The 26,632-nt window shown below is 40.5% G+C and overlaps 2 protein-coding genes across 4 annotated transcripts; both read left to right on the plus strand.

The window, feature by feature from the left end:
* The first annotated feature begins 2,237 nt into the window (after positions 1-2,237).
* LOC126995557 (protein FAM114A2-like) lies at positions 2,238-16,482 on the plus strand. Of its 3 annotated transcripts, none has more exons than XM_050855207.1 (11): positions 2,238-2,333; positions 3,986-5,057; positions 8,456-8,717; positions 8,976-9,112; positions 9,829-9,957; positions 10,507-10,749; positions 10,957-11,067; positions 11,223-11,419; positions 12,791-12,918; positions 15,094-15,232; positions 15,833-16,482. In XM_050855207.1, the coding sequence occupies exons 2-10, from the start codon at positions 3,990-3,992 to the stop codon at positions 15,183-15,185; spliced, it is 2,367 nt and encodes a 788-aa protein (XP_050711164.1). In that variant the 5' UTR covers positions 2,238-2,333; positions 3,986-3,989; the 3' UTR covers positions 15,186-15,232; positions 15,833-16,482. The 3 variants fall into 3 exon arrangements, with proteins under 3 accessions (XP_050711164.1, XP_050711166.1, XP_050711165.1); XM_050855209.1 differs by having other exon boundaries at positions 2,248-2,306; XM_050855208.1 differs by lacking the exon at positions 2,238-2,333 and adding an exon at positions 2,394-2,540.
* A 1,997-nt stretch (positions 16,483-18,479) lies between these two features.
* On the plus strand, positions 18,480-26,572 carry LOC126995559 (uncharacterized). The gene is made up of 3 exons (XM_050855211.1): positions 18,480-18,613; positions 24,470-24,627; positions 26,377-26,572. Exons 1-3 carry the CDS (start codon positions 18,559-18,561, stop codon positions 26,560-26,562), a joined length of 399 nt encoding a protein of 132 aa, XP_050711168.1. The 5' UTR covers positions 18,480-18,558; the 3' UTR covers positions 26,563-26,572.
* Positions 26,573-26,632: the final 60 nt, after the last annotated feature.

The following is a 26,632-nucleotide window of genomic DNA, read 5'->3' on the forward strand; positions in this document are numbered from 1 at the left end:
TAATAATAATAATAATAATAATAATAATATAATTATTATAATAATAATTGTTTTATTTAGGAAATTGCAGTAATTAAGCTGAAAATGTACATATTATGATAACACAAGAGTAACTATAAAAAAAAGTACAATATGAAAGGGGTGTGGGGGTAGGTTATCTACATTAACGGAGGGAAAGTTTTGATGATGCTTGAGGGGTGAGGAGGTAGAGGAGTGCTGTGTGGTAGTGATGAGGCGAAAAGGTAATCCTCTTCTGGAAGGCAAGTAGGCTGGTGAGCCTGGGGGGAGCTCGGGGCGTCGGCAGGTGCTTGATAGAAGGCCACAGCGGCGACGCACTCGGCGATCTGTGTCCTCCTGACCACACACACACTCCACTCACTGTCTCAGACTGTCACCATGATTTCACTTAATGTCACAAAAAATTACCTTGCTATGTTGTGTTTCTGCTGAAAAGGGAGGGGGAAGGGGGGGCTAACAGTCTGGCCCCCGGTGGGCTGCTCGCTAAGAAGCACCGCGACCCACGTCTGACCTGGGCCAGGTCTGAGCCACAAGAGTGTGTGGGTTTGTGTGTGAGTGTGTGTTTGTGCATAGAGGAGAGAAAGAAAAAGTAAAAGACCACTAATCTGAACACAGATAGTTATACAATAATCTCAGTAGTCCAATTTTTCAAAGTGGCTGACAAAAATTCCAAATATGTAAAATGAAATAAGGAGCCAAGTGTGCTGAGCAGGGAAAAGAAATAGAAGCTGGAGAGATTTAACTTAAGGCTGGGTATTGACAGATGAATATTCTCTTGATTTCTAGGCTACATTGTCCCCTTTATCGCCGGAAAGATGGCTCCCACAGCTTTTACAAGTGACAGTCATGAGTCTATGTTCGAGAGCGACAAGTGAAAGTGATCAAGAAGGTGACAAGTATATAGTAGGTTAAGGAATTTTGCAGACTACAGTAATATTAGGTAAAATTATTACAAATGAGTGAAAAGATAATAGCTTAAGGGAAAATACAGTAGTCAGGCAGCCTCGACTCTACTCCATGAATGTCAGAGGGGTTCACCTTGCCAAAAACACCAGGCATGTTGCTTGCTGTTTTTGTGAACCTCCTCTACGTACTTGTTCGTGCCTTTATTACCTCTGGGTCTACTACTTTCTTTACGTAGATTTACATTCCTAAAGCTGTTGTTTAAAACTTTTGCGCATTACTAGTGAATCGGGAGTCCCTCCTAATAATTAAGTTAATTCGATAATCCGAATGACCTTTGGTCCACTGCTATACAGATTATTGCACTTTTACTGTGTGTGTGGTGCTCTCCTTTTTTTTTTTTATTATATTTTTCTTTCATAAACAGTTAGAACTTAACCTAAAAGTATGGAAAATAATAACAATTTGATTCATATCTGTTCTTAATTTCTTTTGGCCTCTATCCAAAAAAATATTATCTGAAATAATAAAGCTTTATTTGATATATGTAAAAGAGGAGACGGGGTCACAAACAGACGGTAGTGTAGAGAGTGTAAGGGGGTGTAGAGTGGTAGAGGGAAAGTGTAAGGGGACGTATCTAAGTGTTGGGGTGTAAGCACTGATCTCTATTATAACGTTATATTAGGGATCAGTGGGTGTAAGGGGGTGTAGTGGGCTATAGGGGGGATGGTTTTTATTTTTTATTTTTTTTATTTTTGGTATTTCGTTGGGGATATACCCCAATGGAGGAAGGCGGAGCATGCCGCGCAACCCCCCAGACGGCCGGTAGAGATACCCAATTCGTTCAAGGAAGAGACCCAACAACGGGGCTGAGGTTGTCGGAAAGAGCCCACCTTTCCACCCCCATGGTAACTGATAGGTCTCGAACCCATACGCTCCAGGCACCCCGCTGAAGCGCAAGGCCGAGACTCCACCATGGGACCACAGGAGCCCCCCTAGGGGGAATGTTGGAAGTGGAAGGGGGGTGTAGGGGTGAAGGATAGGTGTAAGTGTAATGGGATGCAGAGGGATGTAGTGAGAGTAAGGAAGGGTATCCTGTGGATCTTATTACGCAGGCTTCTTTAGTGATTTTTATGTGATAACATTAACGCTTCGCTGTTCACCGTTCCTGTCAGTTTAGTGCAAGTAATACTAGTCTCTATGGTTTTGTCTCTCTTTCCTCTATATTTATGCATTTTTTTTGCTCCTTATTTTTTTTACTAAGATCAAACTGATGGACAGCTAAAAAAATCCCAAAATGTGTTTACGTCACTATTTTTTTAATTGAAGGTGCCGTTGGAAAGGCTGAGTCACATCATCATCATCAACAACAACAACAACTTCGTGTGAGTGACGTGTAGCCTCAAACTCATGTAAGTTTCTGGATTTGACAGCCTCTTATGTACAGGCTGTTCCATTAATCTACGCATTTGTTGTTAAAGCTGTATTTATTAATGTGTCTCCAACATTTTGTCTTTTTCAAGTTCCTGTCATGTCCTCCAGCTGCTCCACCGCCCCATCCACACAAATGTCATCGGTTTTGACAATTTCCTTCGTTGGCCCGAACAGTGCAGTTGCAGGTGCTCTTGTGTCTTATAGTCCTGGTGGACTGGATTTTACTCTCTCTTCTGCTTCAATTTTTTGTGATATATTTCTTTCCATCCCTCGTACGTCGTCTGTCAGGTTGGGACCAACAGTTTCGCTGCTTTTTGTATTCTTTCGATTTTTTTTTTTTGCATGTGTGTGTGGGGGGGGGGGGACCATACAACTGCTGTGTATTCCATTCTGGGATGAATCAGAGCCACCATGAATTTCTCCTCTATCTCCATCCATGTCAGTTGTCAGCGGTGGTAATGTATCTCTCAGACAGCCTTGTGGGTGTTTTTCAGATACCCCATCTGAGACCAACAATCATAAGTCCTTCTTTATTGCTAATATATGAAAATTTCCCTATGAGTAATTCCTTAAGAACTGATACCATTTCCAGTGCATTGCTCTGCATTAACTTCATTTTCTCACTAATGGCTCTACTCATAAATCCTGTCAAGTTCTTGCAGCTTTTACAATCCTCCAGCTTTTATTTTTATTTTGATCTTTACACCAACTGGAAATATGCTTGCCTAACTGCTCACTCCATCTGCTACGTTAAGAGTGGGAGAAACTTATACCTGGTTGAACCCATAAGGGAAAATAAGGACATCATGTGAAAAGAAGAAGAGATGTCCTTGACATAAATCAGTAGTATTATGTGTGTCAGCCCTGTGAAACTCCACTTATTACTTACCTCTACCTGGATATGTTGTTCTTTTATGATGTTCTCATCTGTCAGTCTCTCAGTAAGTCTCATACACTGCTGAAGGCTCCCCTTTGGTCCTTCTATACTCCAACTTCCATATTAGTCACCTGTGTGACAACTTGGTGAGTGCTTTCTCCAGGTCTATATACAGTGGGGTCACCTTATTCCCAGGATTGGCATCCATGGTTTTGACCAACTGGTTAAAAAATCCAGAGTATTCATGGTGAAAAACATTTGAAATTCCTGTGCACTGCTCTGTCTGCATATGCCACAATCCATAGATTGATACTACAAAGTCATGGTGTACCCAAGTCCACCCAACCCTCAGCCAGTTACACACCTGGCACTTGTCAACAGACCAACTGCTGTTGCCACTGAAGCTGTCGCTGGTCTGCTAGCAACTACTCCTGAGAGACTGCTCTTTTCTGGTTATTTCTATGGAACTATCCCATATCTACATCATGGTCTGTCATCAGACAAAGGCCCATGATCCCTCCACTCAGGAACTGAACCTTTAAAAAGAATTAAAAAGAAAAAAAAAACAACCCTGAGCCTTTCTGTATCGGCAGACACGAGGGTAGCCTTTTCACTGACTGCCATTGACCATTTTCTGTTCATGTATTAATTTATTTAGGTTTAAGCTCAAATCCTTATAAGCTTGTACTTTTAGTAGGTAAACTACATATCCCTACAAAGATAGTTAGAAATGCTGATTCCTCTGCATTTCAGAACAATGTCTTCGGAGAGTGAAGATGAATTTCAATCAGCTGATGAGGGCTCAGACTCAGAGAATTCAGAATACATCCCTAAGGCCTTGGCTCAGCCAACTCCACCATGCACGAATGCTTCTCTCTCAAAAAAAGTTGACAAGGTCAGAAAAGATGAAACTTACAATGTAATGGCGATGGATAAATATGACGAAGATTCTTCTCCTCTAAAAGAAGTGCCTATTGTTGACAATACCAAGGCAGATGTGTTATGTGGAAGTCATGAGGAAAGCATTTCTCAGACAATGTCAGAGTTATCTGTTGTAGATAATGAGACTGAAGGAGGAAGAGCCTCAGATCAGTTAGATTCTAAATATAGTGTCCCTGAAGTGAAAGAAATTGCTGATATGAATGTGGAAAGGTTGGAAGATGAAAGTGTGACACAGGAATGTATGCAAAAAGGAGGAGGTGATTATCATCTGGAGGAGCATAAAAATGCAGAAATTGGTCAAGTACAACCAAAAGAAATGGTTAGAAATAATGTTGAGACTGAAGAATTAAAAGAGAAACATGAAGACTCGCGTGGTGAATCAGAGGTGTCGTCAACAAATACTGCAACAGTAGACACCAAGCCTGAAAGTGTTGATGATGGCTCAGGAATCCATGGAGGAAGGAAGCCAAAAGCAATTAGACAATCAAAAATTGGGATGAAAAAGCCCAGGGAAAAGCTTGGAGAACGTCTTGGGGCAAAAAAAATAAATGTAAACATGGCAAATATATCCTCAGACAGCACCAGCTGTGTAAATACCACAAGAGGTATGGAGGAGGAGAGTGGAAAAATGCTATCAAGTAATCAAAAAAAGCTACGTGCAGAGGTAGTCAGCAAATCCACAGACAGCACCAGTAGTGTGGATACCAAGGGGCCTATGGAAGAGGAAAGTGATGAAGTGCAAACAAAAAACACAAGGTGCACAATGACTGGCAAAGGTGCGGGGGAAACTGAAGAAGATGAGAAAAGCAAGAAAAGGCAGCAGTGGGAGGAGCAGCAGGAAAGGTGGCATCAGGCTTTAAACTTGGGCAAGAGTGAGAAAGAGGTAAGCTTTATTTTTAAGCATGTTTATGAATCTTATTAATGAACAGTGCCTATAATGCTTAATACCCTACCATATTTTGTACCAGACAGTTGTTTTTGGTATGCTGCCCTGCTTTCACTCGGAGAGCCCAGGTTCATATTCCAGCATGCAGTGGTGTGTGTTTCAATATTGTTTTGCAGTGTTATTAGTTTCTCTGATGATGAGTGATACCATACCCAGATAGTAATTATCCCACATAAGAGAATAAGAGTCAATGAACTGATGCAGAGTGAATGAAAAGACAGGTTTGTGAGAGAAGGCAGTTTCATGTAAGATGTGAGGGCAGAAGAAAGCAGAACATGAAAGATAAAGATAAAGAATGAAAAACCAAGGGGATGTGAGAAGTGTGTATTTTATTTAGATGGGTGAGAGATTTTTAGAGTGTGTTATGCATGGCCAGCTCTACATTATGTCTTTCTTCCCTCTGACAGTGAATGATATCTAGCACTCCACTTGGGATACAAGCAGATGCAACTGTCATTCATTCATTCATTCATTTATTCATTGTCTTGAAAACTTCAACTCCAGCTTATGTATATTGACGATTACAATCTTCACTTACATTCCAAGATTATATGTGTAACTTATAAGCCATCCTCTACCTCATAAGAAAGTATAGGAAAACCTGACCCTAAACAGAAGATGAGGATGAGGATGACATTAACCATTGCTAACCATTCTTTTGGCCTTTTCCATTTGTATTAGCTAATTACTTTAATGATGTATATTATCTTCAAAGTTTTATCACCACCATCCATCCACCTCCGTCAGTGTATTGTTGACGCTGTTGCTGTCCATGAGAGAGAGTGAGTGTGTGTGTGTATTTACCTAGTTGTATTTACCTAGTTGTAGTTTTACAGGGCCTGGGCTTACGCTCGTGTGGTCCCGTCTCCATATCTGTATCTGTCCAGTTTTTCCTTAAAGTTGTGCACACCCTTTGCCGATACTACATCCTCACTTAGTATGTTCCAAACCTTTATGTTTCTTTGCAGGAAGCGATGTATTTTATGTCTCTCAAGCATCTTCCTTTTCTCAATTTTTTCCTGATTTTAGTTTTTCCTTTTCCCTTATATTCTTCTCTTTCATTCCAAATATTATTACACTCTTTTTCTTGTCAGCCACATCCCTTACTAAATCTTCATTTTTTTTCAAAACCTTGACCACCTCTTTTTCTACATTTTCATTCTTTTCTGTCAGTTGCTTTTCAATTACTTCCTTAACCCGGTAGCTGCGGGGAACATGTTTTTTAAAGGCCCCTCTAAGCGAATTAATGAGAAAAAATTCACCACTCACGCCAACCATTTCATAATACATACCAACACATTTGTGATCAGTTTATGCATCATCTTTTTTGGGGGGTTTATGTCATGGCAAGAATTTGGCCCGTTGCTGGTACACGGTAAAGCCACAAATTTGACCCTTCGCTGGTACATGATAAAGCCACAAATTTAGCCTTTTGCTGGTACACGACAAAGCCACAAATTTGGCCCTTCACTGGTACACGATAAAGCCATAAATTTGGCCCTTCGCTGGTACTCGATAAAGCCACAAATTTGGCCCTTCACTGGTACACGATAAAGCCACAAATTTGGCCCTTCGTTTGTACACAATAAAGCCACAAATTTGGCCCTTCGCTGGTACACGATAAAGCCACAAATTTGGCCCTTCGCTGCTACCGGGTTAAAGTTTACATTAGCTTTTTCATGTTCTACTTTCCAGGTCTGCATTTCACCCAACACTTCCTCTCTCACTCTCTGTTCCACCTTGTACACTATTGCTTTCAGGTTTTTATTTTCCTTTCTTGTGACTCCTAGGCCTTCCTTCATTGTTTTTTCATATTTTGCCAACTTCTCTCTCAACTCTTCATTTTCTTGAACTAGTTTTTTTTCCATCTTCTGAATTGCGGACTCTTGACCAGAGATCACTTTGTAGTTTCTTACCGTGTGTGTCCTCTTCCTCAATGTACCTAACTTTTCTAATCCACTTGTTTAATTTCTTCTCCATCAGCAGCACTTTTATACAAAGCCGACTCTTTACTCCCAAAACCAGAGAAACTAGCATCATAACTTTCGTCTTCACTCTCGTCACTGACCCCCACATCTGTCTCTTGTACTTCCTTTCATGCTCCATTTCCTCCTCTTCTTGGTGTTATCCACTCCAAATCTTCATCCCTCCCACTCATCCTACAACAGCTCAAATAGGAGACGGGCCCAACCCAGAAACATCGCCCAGACCCTGCAAAAACACAACACAGGCAGCGGACCAAGTCAGCTGATGATTCAGCACAAGTAGTCGGGGGAGCTCCCGCGTTGCACGTCCTCCTTGGTCTGTGGTCTCTCAGTGTGTGTGTGTGTGTGTGTGTGTGTGTGTGTGTAATTCACCATGGCCTGATCACGTGTTGGACTCGTAATCGCCAGCAGGTACTCTCCCGACATAAGCAAGTGCTCTTTATCATCAATCTGTGGGTACTGCCAGGACCTCACACACCACACACCCCATTCCCCTTGCTTCCCACTCCTAGTCAATGGAAAGAATCCGGCCTGAGCGGGCTTGAACCGGCACCCTGTCAGACCGTGAAGACTGGCAGCGCAGCGCTCTAACCAGTTGTGTGTCTGTGTGTGTGTGTGTGTGTGTGTGTGTGTGTGTGTTTACCTAGTTGTATTTACCTAGTTGTAGTTTTACAGGGCCTGGGCTTACGCTCGTGTGGTTCCGTCTCTATATCTGTATTTGTCCAACTTTTCCTTAAGGCTTTGCACACTCTTTGCCGATACTAATCCTCACTTAGTCTGTTCCAAACCTCTATATTTCTTTGCGGGAAGCTATATTTCTTTATATCTCTCAAGCATCCTCCTTTCCTTAATTTTTTACTGTGTCCTCTTGTGTTCCTGGTGTTTATTCCTTCTTTTAGTAGTAACTCCTCATTATCTACTTTTTCCATTTTGCTCAATAATTTATAAATTTGTATTAGGTCTCCCTTTTCTCTTCTTTGTTCTAGTGTTGGTAGGTCCATTTCCTTTAATCTTTCTTCATATGTCAACCTCTCCAGCTCTGGAACCATTTTTGTTGCCATCCCTTGTACTATTCTTTCTAGTTTCTTTATGTGTTTCTTCTTGTGGGGAGACCACACCGCCTCCGCATATTCCAATTTTGGTCTAATCATAGTGGTTATAAACTTTTTCATCATATCCTTATCCATGTAGTGGAATGCTAATCATATATTTCTCACCATATTATACGTGTCACTGAATATCCGATTAACATGACTCGGGCTGTTTATTATCTTGTATTATCACTTCCAGATTTCTCTCCGTGAACTTTCTTTGTGTGTGTGTGTCCCGAATCTGTAGTGTTTTTTCCAGGCCTCTTCAAGGGACAGTGATGGGTGGGGTGCTCCATGGGGGGGCTGGGGCAGCACTCTTCTCTCTGCTGCCACCACCTTGACCCGGGAGGTGGGGCGGGGAGTGGGCACTGTCATGGAGACGGTGGAAAGCAGTATTGGAGCTCCCAGCCCAGAGGTTATGGCACAAGAGTTAGCAAAACAAGAGCAACCAGAAAAAAACTTAGAGGAGAAATCAGCTGTTAGTTCTACTGAGGAGAGTGAGGAAGCTGATAAGGAGAATCGTGAGTATACCCATTATTATTATTATCATTATTGAATACAGTGGAACAGATAGAGCCAGAACAATGCACATACTTACGTATCTGTAGCCCAGATACACCTAAAACAGAGAAAAATTCAGGATATAGTAGACAAAGTAAAAGATATGTTATTAAATGATAAGATGATTGTAAAAGTGAGCCAGATGGATTGTAAAGAGAGCTATTAAATTTGGTGACCATGCATATGTGTACATTAAATCCTCCATCGGCAATTTCCAGATGGAGACAGTAAGGAAAGTTCCGTGGGTGGGTGGCAGTCAGGACAGCAAAGGGGGGCTAGCTATGGCCTTGGAGGCTTCTCTCTTGGTTCTCTTGTGTCGGGTGTCTCTGGAGCACTAGAGACTGCAAGCTCCAAGGTAAGTTTTTACTTTTGAAGTATTCATGATCATAATAGAATATAAATATTAGTATCATTAAACAAGTCTTAACCCGTCCGCTGCGATTGGCATGGATTTGGCTTTCACCGGGCTTTTTTTTTTTTTTTTTTTTTTTTTACGTCACGGCCTTTTCATGTCTTTTTCACTGGCAGGGCCTGATGGTCGGCCCAGCCTGTTGTGGCGCAGGCGAGTGTTTATAGTGGCACCATCTTGATTTTGGCTCATACTGCCCCCCAGAGCTCATCTTTGAGCCTCTCTTTGGAGAAGTAATCTAGAGTCCGGATTGATAGGTGGTCTTCAGGGCAGCATGTGGGTAGTCTTAGGCCACTCGGCGGTGACTGAAAAATCCCAGCTGTGTGGCGGCCAGCATTCCAACCCGCGTCCCTCCTGGATCTCCTTGACACGACGCCGGCACGCTATCCACTCAGCCACCGCCTCCCCAACATATACTCCATATACATACACTCCCAGGTCTTTCTCTGCCTCTGTGGTGGATATTGGAGTGTTTCCCATGTGGTATTGGTATGCTGGATATCCCCTCCCAAGATACTACATGACCTTACATTTTTCTTCAGTGAATTGTAACAGCCACTTTTTGTTCCATTCCTGTAGCTTGTTGATGTCTTCCTGTAGGAAATCCACAGTCAAGGGGTTAAGTAAGATAATGCTGTAGCATGGTGGTGTCTCATTTGCAGGTTCTAATGGGGGGACTGGACACGTTGGAGGTGATAGGGCGCAAGGCCATGGATGTCATCCAGGAAGGGGACCCAGGCCTCAGAAGGAAAAGAGCATTTCTCTCCAACAAGAAACCTAATTTGTCTCAGGTAGGAGCAGTTTAATGGGTATTGCAATATTAATGTCTATATTTTGATTTGAACACAAACGCTACTTTTCTGGGGTGACTATGAAGCGATTACTCCCTGAAGTCACAGCACAATAGACTGTTCTGTTCACCTTTTATCATAGGACAGTGTAACTTTTCCTATTGTAACTTAGTCTTATTTTAAACATCACCCACATGACACATTTGCAAGGTTCTTGATAATACTGAGAGCTGTGTGTGTCCAATTATATAATACCCTTTATAACATGAATTTCCATGGAACCTACGACGTGAATTTCTTATTTGTAAGGGTTTCTGTCGCTTATGATCATAGTATTTGGATCACCTAAATATGTGAGGGAGCCTTGCAATATATTCAAGTGGGAGGGCCTTGAAGGAGGAGTGGTATGAACAGCTGAGTGAGAGTTTTGGTGTTGGTGTGGGTTTGAGACAGGCCTGTGTAGTGTGCATTCCATACTGATTCAGAGTAAAACAAAAATGTGTGAAAAGAAAACTAGAATCATAACACCTTACTTAATTTTCTTTGTAGATGTTGCAGGAAGCACGACAAAGAGCTTCAGAAGAGGAGAAAGAAAGGGCAATAGATGGGAGAAGTGCAAAGAACTCTCAAAAGCCTTCCTTTGAGCAGGCCTGGGAAGACAGTGAGGGACCAGTGCACCTCGAGGCACTGTCCCTGGTGGCTAAACAGTGTCAGAGTAAGAAGACTTCCATGGCAGCCACACTTCCACATTATGTACAGGATAAGCTACACAGCAATAATACTGTTATCAAGGTAGGTGGCACTGTTCATTAGTTTACAGACAGTACATTTAAAGGATGACTATTCCATAATATCAGAATGAAACAATCAAAAGAACTTTTTACCCCACCACAGTCTTAGAATCATAAAGACTTGTCAGTCCATCCCCATTGCATAAACAGGAGTTGACCTGTATTGCTGTGTTGGTGATAAAGGTTTAAGTTTTACTCTGCATGACAGAACACCTGTGAACTTGATGAAGAGGGACAGGTGGATGGGGACCTTGTGGAGGTGGTGCCTGTTGTCTTAGCTAAGATAGACCTCCCACTGCATCCACAGAAGCTGATCGAGGTGAGGATTGGTTCAAAGTGTGAAGTCAAGATAGATAGTATTATCACTGTTAATGTTTTTAGTATATAGCATTTTGTTCCACATATCAGTTTTACACTGCTGCTTGCTTGTTTTTGTTTTCAAACTTTCAGTAAAGCTAAAACTTTAACTTGCAGGCCTGGTCATTAGTTCAGGAGAAAGCAGCCCTTATCCAAGAGGCTGATCTGGAAAAGAGAGATCAAGCTGAGAATGAGCTGTACCAAGCCCTGGCAAAGTTTGTTACTCAGCTCTGTGCCTTGGCTCATAAGGGGGGAGAACTGGCCCTCATCACTCCTGAAATTGATCCCCTTGACGTGGCCTCACACTTCAAAGAGTAAGTGAAAGCTTGTCAAGCTGCCTTGAGGATGGATCTTGCTTTGGGTGTTTTGGTTTGGCTCCACAGAAACAAAACAGGCCAGGTGGCGACACTTGGAAAGGGAGGCAGGGGAGGGAGAAGCCAGGCCGATTGTCAGCCAGGGAACACGTCACTGCTGCCACCACTTAAAGAACACTATTTAATTTGTTTTGTTTCTCATTCTCTTATATGTTTAAATATGTGAGTGTAGTTATAAATTCAACCAACCTCTCATACATGCTTTCCTTTTGTTTCTCCAACCCATCATGAGAGGCCACATGCACCCCTTTTAGAGCTTATTTCCACTATGTGTATTCATGATTGCTTTGCTACATTCCACAGTCATGCCTCTGATGCACATAAGAGTTTGGAGGATAATGCTATTTTATATACTATTCTCTGCCCTGATTCTCACACCTATGGGAGAAGCATATCCAACTTTCCCTGTTCCGGCTCTCCCACTCACCACACTCCATCCCTTGCGTACCAACTGTCTGTCTCATATACTCGTCTATTCCATTGATACTTGTCAGTAGTGGTCTTCCTATGACACCCTCTCTGTGCTGCCCTCATGCACTTTCATCCCCAAGTTATGTTCATTCATTCTCTTCACGTGTCAAAATCATCTCGAGTACCAAATTCCACCTATTCAGCACTACTCCACAATTCATTTCCTTTTCTGCTACAGCCATGCTAAAACTCATACAAATTTTCAGTACTTTTCTGAGACGCCACCTGCACCTCTTATATAGCTCATTTTCCCAATTTTTCACCGTTCCCATTTGTGATTGTTGTGCAACTCTAGATGTTTCTGATACATATGAATGTTAGGAGGAGGATATTATTTCTTATACCCTTATGCACTTCTTGCAGGTACCAAACAAACGACTAATTCCATCATAATAACACCAACTTTTTGTTAGATTGACTTGCTGTAGCTATTTTCTCTGGAATCTATTTCTCTTCAAATTGATATCCTGCTGCACATGCTTCTTTCCCTCAGGTAGCCAGACTGAGACTACAGATTTCTGTTGAATGATTATTTGTTATTTTAACCATAATGTACATATTAAACACAACTCTTTAATCATTCAAATCATATCTTTGTTCCCTAAAGTATATGAGGACACTACAAGTGTAGGAAGTTTTTCCATCAAACGTTTAAATTATTGATGCTATCTGACATTTACTTCCCTACAGGCAAGGCCTCTTTTTGCAACATTCAAAAATCTGAATACTCCTTGTTTATACACATTGTTTCTGCAACTATGAGAATATGATCCATTCTTTACATTGAAAAAGTTATTTTCAAGTTGTCTCTTGATTTATGTTCCATATCTTTATGCACAGTTTGGCTCAGGTAGTGTCTGGGAGCCTGGAGAACATGGCTGACCAGGTCTGTGGCAGCATAACCTCCGGGGCAGATGCTGCTGATGCCCAAATTAAAGACACAATTACAAACATTTACCTACAGGCAAGTTACAACTACCAATAAGAAATGCAGGATCAGTAAGACATTTTAATATATTCAAGTTTGTCTTTACCCAAGTTTTTATTTTTAGGCCATAGATATTTTCTTCCTCCATGAATATTGCCCAAACTTTTTTTTCCTTTACCCAATCTAGTAAGAGTCATTGATTATGTTATGTATTTACTATTAGGATGAGATCTAAACTCTAGAAAAGTAGATTTTCAATTTTTTCCTAGAAATGATTCTAATGATAGTTTACATAGAATCATATATTAAAGACAGGTTATCTGAAGTCTTACGAGTGAGAAACTAGAAGTTTGTATGAAAGGTATCTCATGACATTCCTCTAACTCACACAAATAAGAAGACAGCAGAATTTGTGTCAAGCAAAACCCAGTAAAATTAAAATATTTTCCTGTAGCTGCATTGTGATGAATCCTGCTGGCTACACACAATTCTTTTTTCTTACTACAAAAGAGTCGGCTCAAGGGCAACAAAAAGTTAGAAAGAAAAAGCCCGCTACTTGCCGCTCCCACAACAGAAGATAGTATAGAGCGGCAAAAAGAGAGGTCAATTTCAGGTGGAGAGGTGTCTTGATACACTTCTTGAAAGAGGTCAAGTTATAGGCAGGAGGAAATACAAACGAAGGAAGGCTGTTCCAGAGTTTACCAGTGTAAAGGATGAAAGAGTGAAGATGTTGGTTAACTCTTGCATAAGGGGTTTGGACAGTATAGAGATAAGCTAGAGTGGACAGTCGAGTGCAGCGGGGCCACGGGAGGGGGGGAGGCATGCAGTTAGCAAGTTCAGAAGAGCAGTCAGCATGAAAATATTGATAGAGGATAGAGAGGCAACATGGCGGCGAAATTTAAGAGGTAGAAGACTATCAGTAAGAGGAGAGCTGATGAGACGAAGAGCGACACAAGGTGTGGTGTGGAAAGAGATAGGATCTGTCCTTAGAGAGCATGCTGAACTACTCTCTGGTGTTGATGAGACAATAGGGAAATGGATAGTGAGGACATGGGAAGGGTCTTTGGAAGGCTTCAGCACCCTCCTTGCTTCCCATATATACCTCACCGGGATTAGGTTACACCCAGGGGGAGGCGTGGAGTCTCGCGGTTTGAAGCCACTAAACTGTCAGTCGGTCATATTGTTCAAGCCGGAGAGGAGTGCCCACACTGATGTACATCCATGAGTGGCCGGCCAGACCAAGTGTCCGCGTGTGACATTTCATGATGGTTCATGTGGCAGACTGACAGTACATGCTTGCCGCTTACAAATTTCTAACTTGTATTTGTAAAGGAGACAGCACATCTTGGTGATGAATTGCCCTCACCACATTTCTTGGTGATCATGAATATATTACCGTGCTTCTTGGATATCATGTACAGTATTTTCTTACCTGTTACAGTATATTTACAGTAATAAATTACAAAGCTGATTCACAGACTGTGTCAGGTATAAGAATGGGAGTAATTTTGTCCAGTGTAGCACAAGCAGCAGTCACTCCACGGAGGGCAAGCGCCCTCCATGTTAGGCGTGCTACACCCTCACATTCGTGCCTCACGGCTTGAACAATATGGCGGCTGATTTGACAGCTGAGACCACGAAAACTGGCTTCACTCACCAGTACAGCGCGCTCGGCACTGTGGGCCTCTCCACCCTTAATTCCTCCATGGTTACACCCGTTTCGGTAGGTGTCTTCCTACCTCCTCCTCCAATGACTTGAAAATAGTAGATGACTGAATCTAGAAGTAATGGTACTGAATAAGAGAGTGACTGCAACCAGCAGTGTAGTCACAATCTCAATATCTTTAGTGAATACAACAATAAATCACTGAATGTTGAAAATATCAAACATAGAGGAGTCATGTACAGTAATTAATGCACAAGAATAAGTTTAATTGATTTAAAAAAAGTCTAATAAACTTGGTTGACTTTTGGGTTTTGTTCTTTATTATTTTATAGGTAAGCTGGTTTGTCAAGGTTGTATGTTCCATTTAGCAATGAACTGAAGCTCTTCTAAAAAGTAGCATCCATGCAAAAGGCAACCCAGTAAATGATTAAAGATTTATTAAAAATTAGAATTTTATATGAGTACAGTATATACAATAGGTAGATAAAAGTGATGGTGATATCACTAAATAGGTTGAGAACTGATTTTGTGATTTATATTTTCAGGCAGCAACTTGCAACAACTATATTCAACAGAGTTTGGTGTCACTGGCATCAATATTACAGTACAGCAACACCAAGTTGGCTGCAGCCCAGCTCTGAGCTCATTGGCCCTGTCTTGCCTGTAAAAATCAACCCAGTGATCCAAGGTGAGCAAAATGCTGAAGTTATTACTTGCTTTGATACTATTGAGTTTGTTTATAAGGTTTAATGAATGAGAGCAAGATTTTCTTGTGAAGAAAAATTATCTTGAATATTCAGTATGCTTGTTCTTTTAGGTTAAAATGATCAATATGGAAAGAAAATCATCTTTTTCTTGTCCTTATTAAAAGCTGCAGTATTTTCATTAACCTGGGTTGTATATTGATCACTCCTTGATCAAAGAACTCAGTGTCTAACTTACTATTATTACCTACTCCACTTGTTGTATCATCTGTTATAGCAGTATTTGCTCTGTATTACAAAGAGAAAACTGATCTTCATAAATGTGCAACCAAAGCTATACATAAAGTACATGAGACATTCTAAACTGTGTCATATATTTTCAAGGCAAATTTTTTGAGGTGGTCCCTGTGTGCTGAGATTGTGTAGCTGATCAAAACTGTTATGAATAAGATGTCACCATTCCTACAATGTTTCAATAAATTCAAGGAACTCATCTACACGAAGCACTTTTTTATCTTTATGATCTATATTAATCACTGCTTTTCTAAAATTAATATATCACAGTTTTTGTCCTTTATTTGCAGTCTGTATGGTGTGCATTCCAACTTTAAGTGATGTGAACCAATGGTATGGTTACATTCTTAAGCAGTTACCAGCTTAAAAAGATAAAGCTAATGCCTTACCAACACTGCAAGAAGAAGAGAACTGTCATGGCTCGACAAGATTTATTCAAGAAAAGTTTGGGGATCATTTTCATGCTCTTTAATGGACTGTAAATTCCCTGCCCACGAAAGAATGTGACAGTGCGATTATCCAAGAAGGAGGAGTCAATGCTGTGACATCACCCAGTGATTCTTCACATTGTGGCAGTAGTTCCCATTCTTGGCTAGCTGCAGGATAACAGTAGCTGTTCTGTTTCATGACCTGGTGCCAGGATTTGCTGTTTCTTTGTTCTGGACAATCAGAGTATATTATCATCATTGACAACTTTTGGATGAAGTAGCAGAGCTAATGTAAGGAGACAAACTAAGGAGTTAATATTATTAATTTAGTGTTTGAGTTTGGAAAGATTTGATAAAGTTGAAGGCTGTGGTACTAGTTATTCTTTTTATAATGTAAGCAGTTATGACCTAAATGAGATGTACTTCTTTAATAATTTGGGTGGAAAGTGTCAGACACAGACTGCAATACTCTTGTATATTAATTCCCAAAATAAACATTTAAATAATTTTCATTAATTATCTTCTTATACATGAATTTTCTTTGCCTTGAACAGACAAATCTATTGCAGAATAACTTCTGCAATCTGATGATAAAAGGAGTTAATGCAGGACTTAAACCCCACCATTTGTTCAGGCTGTACAGTACCACATTTAAATGGATCTATTGAGAAAGCTGTTTTTTTTATTTTTTTTATTTTTTATCTTTTAAGTATCTTGTCTTTTTAATCTTCCTCTCATATATTATTGTTGTTACCCCATCCCATATAAAGAGAAGATATCTTTTCTATCAATTCTGTTTACTCCATCACCCTGAACACTGCAATCATGTCACCTTTCTCCTTTCTTTTAAGGATGGGATCCCCAACTTTTCCAATCCTTACATTTTTTTCATTGTTTTCATTTCCATAGAATAATAGGCAAGGCTCTGTAAACAGTCAGTGCCACCCGTAAGTACCCAGAGAAGTGTCAAAAGGGGTCAGTAAGTCTGTTGCTTTGCCGGGCTTGCTTTAAACCCCAAATAATGACAGCCTTGTTTTGCTTGACGATCAACCGTAATCGCGCCAACTTTATTTTATGCAAATAGCTATCACTGAGATGTGTCAGATAACCTGACACACTTGGGAGTATAGTTTAGCTAGGGCGCTTGCAATGTATCTGTTGGACTATTGAACTGAGGCTTCGGACTTGGGCCTGCGAAATCTATTATATTTGTTAGGGCAAGATCTAGATTAGTCCATCCCGCGGGAACCCTCGAGGGAGAAAACGGGTGTAGCAAAGGGTCACTACAGAAAAAACCCCAGCTCGGGGCACAGTGAAGTATAAGTGTACGCAGTGAAGTAACTAAGTGTGCGTATTGAAGTTTCTAAGTGTAAAGAAGTACCAAAGAGGACCTAAGAAGCGTTACAAAGCAGAAAAGCTCAAAAGAAGAAGAAGGAATTAAGCGCCGCAGTCAGTGATAAACTTTTCTTTCTTTATAAACATGAAGTAAAACTAATAGTGCTGTGGGAAAAGGTGAATATCTATCAAGAATAGATTCAATTTGGTAAAATCCTCTTTTTATTCACACAATTTCCTTTTCAATCACTTATTCAAGCATTTGTAGCCTACCTTTTTTCCCAGCACTGCTTTACAATTCTTCTTTCTGTTTTCTTTTTGTCTCCACACAGCTCCAACACCATGCAGATCGTCCCGTTGTCCTCCTCCTGCTTTACTATATAATATTAGCGTCTTCCATTTATATAGTTGCTACATTCTGCGTTGGCGAAGATCCAGCAGGCACACCACAACAGCTGACCGGGCAAGCGAGAAATACCTCCTCGCAGAAATATGTCGCTCTGCACATGCTCACTGGGGAATGCACAAAGGAAAACATATTAATTTACCTGGAATGGAGTAATGGTCGGGAGTAATTGTTAGGCCCAGGAACAAAGATTTTAGGATAGGGTAGATCTTCCCCTTCCCTTCCCCTCCTCTTCCATTAATTCTCTCCCCTTCCAAGATTTGCCATTTTCTACTACCATTATATTTTGCCGCTCTCATCCTAGTATTGTCCACTTGTGATCTGTGTGATGGTTGAGATTGCTAGCAAGAAAACAATATACCAGACCAACAGACCAAACAAGCAAGGACTGCATGAGAGTGAGCATTATAACGTACGTGGGGTAACTCTTTTAAAACCCTATTCGTTTGTTATAAAGCCTTCTCTTGATTAAAAGTTTTGCTCTGTGTCGTACATTGGAGCCGAAACTGAAGTAAAGCGGTGAGTGAATATAATAAATGAAACGTAAGGAAGTTGGACCCAGCGATGCCTCTTATATACACATTTGCCGACTTCCGACCCGAGATCTGTCCCTGCACCCCAGTAACTAGATTTATTTAGTTATCGTTGAAATGGTTGATTATTGATGTTTCCTCTGTAATAGTTGTGTAAAAAAACGGTATATACAATGTGGTGAGTACGACAATCTGACACCGCTGGTTGGACTTGGACCTCTCTGCGATATATTTTGCGGCTGAGAGTTTACTCCTACAACACACACCGGCCGAGGGGGGCTTCACATTTTCCACAGACATACACTATCGGGTCTATGAAGAAGGATCCCTGTCAGCGGCAAGCCTGTGACATCCAGGAGTGTCTACAGAGTACGCATATCACTGAATGTCTTGCGTAGTGCTCGCTGGGACAGAAATAGTTTCGAGTGAATCATTGTGTTGTGAAGCCGAGCAGCGTAGCTGTGGGGGTTTCCTTTTTCTCCTTCTTTTGAGCTTATCCGCTTTGTATCGCTTTTTTAGGCCCTCTTTGGTGCTTCTTAACACTTAGATACTTCACTACGCACACAGTTACTTCACTGCGTACGCTCATATATGCCACTCCACCCTGCCCTGAGATGTTTTCTGTTCATTTTGCTTCCACTGATTTTGCTTTCCTGTTTTCTTTTCCTTTGTTTTCTCCACTTTAGCTTACTCTGGACTTTTCTTTTTGCATTTCTCTTTTGCCAGAACGTGCCAAGTACACCTGCCGCATGTCGGTGGGGGGAACATTCTTTCAATCTGATATGGGCTGGTGGTCATGGTACGTGCTCTTAACTGGTAAACCGCTGTCTCACACACACACACACATTCACACACATTTTTTTTAAAGGCTTCATTAATCACTGGAATAGCCTCGACGGACAATGAGGTTGTTCAATCCAGAAACTCAATTGTGCTTAAAGCAGATTTTTTTTTTTTTTTTTTTTTTTTTTTTGCCTGTGGCACCAGTAGGCTCTCTTGGTAGGGCCTGATGATCAGCCCCAGCCCCCAAGTGTAGGAAACTAAAACATGTAATACTGTCATTATGAGATAACAGTGGACATTCTTAGAAACTAACCGGTATTATTCTAGTGTTTGCCCATACTCACCCCTCGCAACCAAAATTGGCTTAGGGGCCATTGAGACTTCAGGGAATGCGGTGGTAAACATGAAATGGGTCGCAAATGCATTGTTTTTGAGTTATGGGGGGTTGAAAAATACCCTAGATGTAGGGAAATTCCTTACAATTACTTAGATGTAGGGAAATTTCATACATTCCAGGTTCTTTTACAACGTACGGAAACCACGCAATTTCACTCCCTCTCCATACCAAAGGGGGGTTCGAGAGGGGTCGAAGCCCCCCGTTACAGAATTCAGGTCATAATGAAGCATCTAAATGGTAAGTAATTTACGTCATAGGAATCTTGCAGCTGTCATATACGACTATGTATTCACTTACTGGTAGCATGTACGAATGCGTGAAGCAGGTTTGGTATCACGTACGAACGCGTGCAGCAGGTTCGAACGCAGGTTACTTGTGTGCAATGTCCCTCAGTTAGCTGTTAGGTCATAAAGTTCAGTTGGGGTACTTTAAGAGGGGGGGGAGGGGGCACAGCCCCCTCTTGGTTAGCAGGGTGGGCGAGGGGGGCAAAGCAGGTCGTAAAGTTCGGTTGGAGTAATTTAAATATGCTCCCCAACCCAAATACCCTGACTTCCCGCAGATCCCTCAAGATTGTTGGGGGAAGGGGATTAATTCGGCTTCTTCTTTACTTTTAAGAACTTCTGCCTTCATATTATGGTTGAGGGACATGTATTTTTTTATTTTTTTGAACTATGATATATGGAGGTGTATTATCGTATTCTGGAGGCGCAGAGTCAATATCCACAATCACATTGTATACTGGGAATACGAACCCGTGAAGCAGATTCAAAATGCAGTCAGTAAGGTTTCACATGTTCGAACAGCTCGGGTAGGAGGTTCAAGAGCTTTCACTTGCTCTAGAACCCGCAGTACTGTTTAAGGCGAAGATTGGACGGATCATGGCTAGCCGGTGGTTTTGCTGGTTTCAGTGATAAACAATGAAGATACACTGTGTTTGGTGCCACGGACTCTACTTGGAGGACAGAAACCTTCCTACTAGAGAGAGAGGGCATGAGTGTGGTGTAGGCGGTTTATGTGAGCGTAGATGGCCTCCGGCGCCACGCCAGATGGTGAGGTGAGCATCATTTGCTGGGTTCACTATGCTTCACTTCCAAAACAAGCTTGGGGATCCAGTGAGTGTGTGGTTTCCGTATGGGAAACACTAAATTCGTCGCAAATGCTCATATTAGTGGTGGTGGGAGGAAAAATCCCTAAATGTAGGGAATTTCCCTAGATCTAGGGAGTTTTTATACCCCCCCCCCCACACTAAAAAAAAAATACGCTTGTGTGGGGGGGAGGGGGGAGTATGGGCAAACACTAGAATTTTACCAACTAACCTAACCAGTGTGTCCACAACCACAGCTGCCTTCCCTAACTATCTCCTATACTCTAAGACCAACTGGTGATTTTTTAATACAGTCATACCTCGGTTTAAGAGTTTAATTAGTTTTGGAAATTTGCTCGCAAACCAAAACACTCGCAAACCAAAATGAATTTCCCCATTTATATTAATGTGAATCTCATTAATGCGTCTCTTATCCATGGTCTAGTGGTCAGCGTGCCTGGCTTCTACTCCGCGGGCCTGGGTTCGAATCCCAGCCCAGGCAGTCGGCGTGCAGTTCACCCAGCTGTTCATCCTCCCTCTCGGGCTGGTCGATAAAATGGGTACCTGGGGAAACCTGGGGGAAGGTAAACTGTGGTAACCCGGATGTCACACTGGCCTTGTGTCCCGGGGTAATGGGCTCCCTCCCACCACAGGTTCAAGGGCCAATGTTACGGAGATGAGCACCAAGGCCATGCGCTGCTTCAGCGTATGCCCCCAACTTTACTTACTATATCCCAAAAAACATTAGCATAAAAATCATTTTACATGTTATTTTATACAGAATCCCCTGCTGCCTTGTAGGGTTTGCCTTTTTCGTTCAGGCAAAGGCAAGGGGCACCACTTAAAATATATGGTTGGGTTTGCAAGGGCATGCACCCAGAAAATCTTGCGTCAATAACTGAAAGTGGCTCGATTTATGAGCCATAAACTGTCCAACTAGTCATGAAGAGTGAAAACGGATGTTAAACAAAATGATGATGATTTTATACAGAATAAAAGTAATTGGACTAACAAACATCAATGATAAATATTATAAATGACAAGGTATAATAATATAGATATAAATAATATGAAGACTATAGTATAATATATAAATAATATAGTAATAATATAGTGCTGGGAACAAAGATCGCACATTAGAGCACTAATGTAAGCGGCGCGGGAGCTACCTCTGCAAGTGTACGATGCTGACTGTAGGCGGTGTCATAGTGGGTGTTTTCTTCCAACCGTAGGGGCTAGGAGCAACCATGGTTGCCTGTAAACCCAACTGGGAGCAAGTTGTTGGATTGGATTAACACTTCTGTCCTCCTGACTTTGAAGCTATGATCGTACCCACAACCGCTTTTTCCTTCCATTTAACTGTAACAACAAGTCCATAATTTGAATACCAGCAGCACAAGCCACAGCAGCCCTTACTTTGGAAAATGGCGCCATGTGGATACTGGACGACTGGTTTGTTTACGTTGTGGATACGGGCAACCGACCTTGGTCATGTGTGACTCACACCCAGAAAAGTTGAAGTTGCCAGTTGTGCCTACCACCAACGTGGTTATAGGATAAAGGTCCAGTGTGACACCAGCTTGAGACTCCTATCTTATAGTTTTCCGCTCTGAGAGCTCTCGTCTTGCGGCGAACAAAGGGAACCCACGGTCGCGTCTTCGACTTCTACAAACAGGATGCTCGTATGCCTGGTCACTACTTGTAAACCAAGGCATCATTAATTATTTTTTTTTTTTTTTGTAAATCAAATCGCTCGTAAACTAAGGCACTTGTTAATCAAGGTATCACTGTATACTTGATCAGGTAAATATGTGGTTTAGCTCTGCCACCTCAAAATACCATGTATGCCTGTATATTACTGTTAAAGGGCAAACTAGCCAAAACAAACCTAACATAAATGTGACAGCGTCACCAATGTGTAGGAGACAGTTGGGGGATGGCAGCTGTGGTCACAAACGCACTGGTTAGGTTAGTTTCTAAGAATGTTCACTGTTATCTCATAATGACAGTATTACATCTTTTTGTTTCTTACACTATACCAGAGCCTGTTACTGTTTTGGGTGTCATAGTCACAGGACAAGGCAAAGTTTATATAAAAATACAAAAATCATGTTACTCTAATGTTTTTAAGAGACTAAGTAACAGCACAGTAACAACAAGTATGCATAAATGAGTTTTCAATATTTGTGTATCTATTTTGTGTTTTATTAATTGTGTGCCAGAATTTGGATTAAATGTTTGTAATAATAAGAATTCCTGCCCTTTGGAACTAGATTATTTGTTCTAGATCATAGTGTCCTGCCTTCAGGAATTTATAGTTTGTATTTTGGATTATGATTTGCTGCCTTCAAGATTTTAAATTATTGGGAATCTTTGGAATTATGAAATTCAGATAAACAGACTTTTACAAAATTAGGTGTATGCATAATGGCTAAAAATAATGTGATTTTAGTATATAATTCATGATTTCCAGGCAGTAAATTGATCATAGAAGATAATACATATACTTTGTTTTAGAAAAAAAAAAGTTTTAACATGAAGTAAAACTGAGTTATTGGAAATGTTGAATATATGTCAGAAATAGATACAACTTGGTAAGATCCTTTCTTAGAATCCTCCTCCTCTTTCTTCTTTTCCTTCTTCTTGTCTATATGCATAAACCCCTCCTTCTTGTCCTCCTGTTTTTCATACTCTACTATTAACATCATGCGAAGTCTAGTTTTAATTTTTTTTTCAGTAGTTGACTGTTAGAATTGTAATTTGCTCTGTCTCCCATGTCAATGAAAAATGTCTTTCTTGTTTTAAAAATTATACACAATTCATTTAAATTGTATTTCATCATCTTGTAGCTAAGGATAATATATGTATAATGCTTAGTGCACGTAAATAAAAGAGAAAAATATTGGACCCAGCTAATTCATGAGTTTCACAGACACCAGTATGGTATTGATTCACTTAATCTGTTATTCACAGAAAATAAATATCAGGAGGCAGCTTGTAAGGCTCAGATAGCTGCCCTACAAGAGTGTTGCAAGAAGTGGCATAAGGTATCTGGATGCTGTGCCGGAGTGAAGTTAGAGGACACCACTGCCACATCTGACAGCACCTCCCAGAGCACCTCCCAGCTAAAAGTAAAAGATCTCAAGTAGTTTGTTTATTTATGTATTGATTATTTTTGACACTGCTACACTTTTGATATACATTTCTATGAATTCCTTTTTTATTTATTTATTTATTTTTATTTTTTTATTTTTTTTATGTGTGTGTGTGTGTGTGTTATTGCGTGTTGGTTGATGTTAAATGCATGATGGAACAGTCAAGGCTAGCAGGCAGGAGATAACAGTGGGGAGGGACAGCATTGTCAGAACAACCGGTCTTACAGTCGAGTATGTGACACATCTATGAAACAGGAATATCATTTTTGGTTTATCATTTCCATTGTAAACCACACACCACAAGGTTCAGCTCTGACACAAAGGCCTAGATATACTGTAAGACCCTGCTCGTATAAAGTGATTTGTATATGACAGTCATGCATATTTGGCAATCCTGTTGAACTTGCTCTGTCTACCCCCTCCCCCAATCCCATGGCCACCTTATTAATGCAAAAGTTAATCAATATCTTTACCCTTTTATCCCTATTTTTCCCCTACCTATGCAGAGCTGGGGACTTCCGTAAATTGCAAATTTCGCAGTTTACCCTACATAGATGTGCAATTTACCCTTGCTTTTGTTGTAAAAAGTCTAATCTGATAATGTAATACAAGCTGAATGAAAAAGAGAAAAAAAAAAACATCTGTCAGCAGTTTCATGATTTACAAGTTTCATGCAGGCTCCCCAGAATAAAATAAGAGTAAAACAAAACTACAAAAGTAACTTGTGTAGTTTTGGTGTCATCCAGTTTGTAAGATGAATGTTGATATTTTGTCACATATGAAATTGCTTTTTTTCTTCTACACAGAAGTAATGTCTAGTAGTGAGAGACCATTCAATGATGGCAAAACTCCAGGACCTGCTGGTGCACACCCAAATGCAGCAAGGCCTTCATTCCCACCCAACAATAGATACAGCCTGAATCTGAAACCTCCATCCAGCACACAAACTTCTTCAACCTACCAGGTATGGATGCATTTCTTTTTGTTTATAGTTACTTTACATATGATTAAACATTACTTATTTTCACCATTTAGTATCTATCTAGCTGAAACAATTCATAATTTTTTAGATTTTACATTTAACCCTTTCTTTGTGCGTGGGACAGGACGCAACTATCCCCTCAGGTGCAGTCAGGCAGCCCAATGGGGGGGTCTCTTTTAACCTCTGTATCTCAAAAACTATTCATGACAACTAAAAAACAAAAACACCATTGGAAAGAGGAGGCCCAGATCTATAGGAGTCGGTTATGTATGCCTCTCCTGCGAACATACATCCACGTTCAGGGAGTGATGAATGTGAACACTTACGTCTGTGCATGCGGGATGATCAGCCATATTGAGGGAACTGCGGACATCTTTCCTTGAAATTCTGGCAAGGTTGTATTGCCAACTGCAATATTTACAACTATTTGGTCAAAGAATCAGTCAGGTGATAGGTGCAGCTATGCAAAAATGCCACTATATTGGACAAGAACATCCACCAGTTACGCGTCCATAGATTTGCCGCGCTGGGCTGATATGATTTTCCACCAAATTTAGTGAAGAACCCACTCAATTGGCAATCCTGTGTTGTGAAAAATAGTGTTGGAATGATCTCATATGTGGGAGATTTGAGTGCGGCTGGAGCTCGCAGCGAGCGTTTATCACCACCAGCAAATACGCCTAACGCTCGCTGCGAGCGCTTAGCAATGAAAGGGTTAATTTATGGTGTATTATCAGATGCTTATTATTGCTGTCTATGCTATCTTTCCCCCCCTAAGTACTCCTTCATTTTCTTATGTATATTAGGTGAAAGAAGTCAGTTGAAAACAACAAAAAGGCTAGTGATAAAAAACATTATCATGAACCACTGTCCTATAGAAAAGTAAAAAGTTAAGACAGGCCATTTAACAAACATTAATGACCACCTTGACCTTAGAAAAAATGGTTGCTTATTTGAACTTATTTCAAAAAAATTGCTATGCTAATAATAATAATAATAATAATAATAATAATAATAATAATAATAATAATAATAATAATACTTACCTACATTGATTTTCAAACTTCACATCAGACTTGCTCTTGTCCACCAGACATTTGCCAGTCTGCCAAGTGATAGTATCGACGAGTGTACTTTACTTTTTCCTCCATATTATTGTGTTACAAATAAAATACAGCGAAAACATTCCTTCTGTTTAATCAATAAAATATGTAAAATAAACAAATAGTCATATTTTTTATATTTTTGGGGAACTTTTCTTGGGCTGAGAAGGTGGTCAGGCATGTACCCCCCACACACCCTAATGACAGTGTTCCTATGAAAAAAGTGGTCTTTTTTTTTATATATAGTTTTGCCGTTAGACCTCTTAGTATTGAATGATATGGTAGTAGACTATGTTTTTTTCTCAAGCACATTTTGGTTTTGCAGCTTCATCTTTACAACTCATTTAATTACCAAAACTGTGAATAGTGATTATGTATGCCATTGTTTACTTATATCTATTATTTTAAAACTGACTTAGGTTATAAAAAATTTCAGGAGTCATAATTGTTATGCTTTTTTTTTTTTAAATAGCAGGTTGAATTTCAATGTCATTACTAGTTGAGGCTGTATTTTCTCATATCATACAAGATATTTTCTTGCCAGGCATATATTTATTTGGTAATGTAGGGTATCCTTATAATTAATCATCTTTTTTACACACAGTGTCTCATTGATTGATGTCCTCAGGTTGCTCAGCCAAGGAAGATTGGACGGGTAAAACTTTGGATCTACCGCAATCCTCTCACATTTAACATTCTTGCAATCACCATTGGTCTCGGTATATTCTTCAGCAGGCCAATATATGATATATTCATCAGGGAACCCAATCCAGGACCCAGACCAAAGGAAAGGAAGTTTGGATATTCATTGTAATTTGTAACAAGTGCGTTTTTAGAATGGAAGCAACAAAGAAGGCTCGGGGCCGGTTACGATTGTATCCAAA

The sequence above is a fragment of the Eriocheir sinensis genome, chromosome 8 (genome assembly GCF_024679095.1).
Source record: "Eriocheir sinensis breed Jianghai 21 chromosome 8, ASM2467909v1, whole genome shotgun sequence".
Classification (NCBI taxonomy): Eukaryota; Metazoa; Arthropoda; class Malacostraca; order Decapoda; family Varunidae; genus Eriocheir; species Eriocheir sinensis.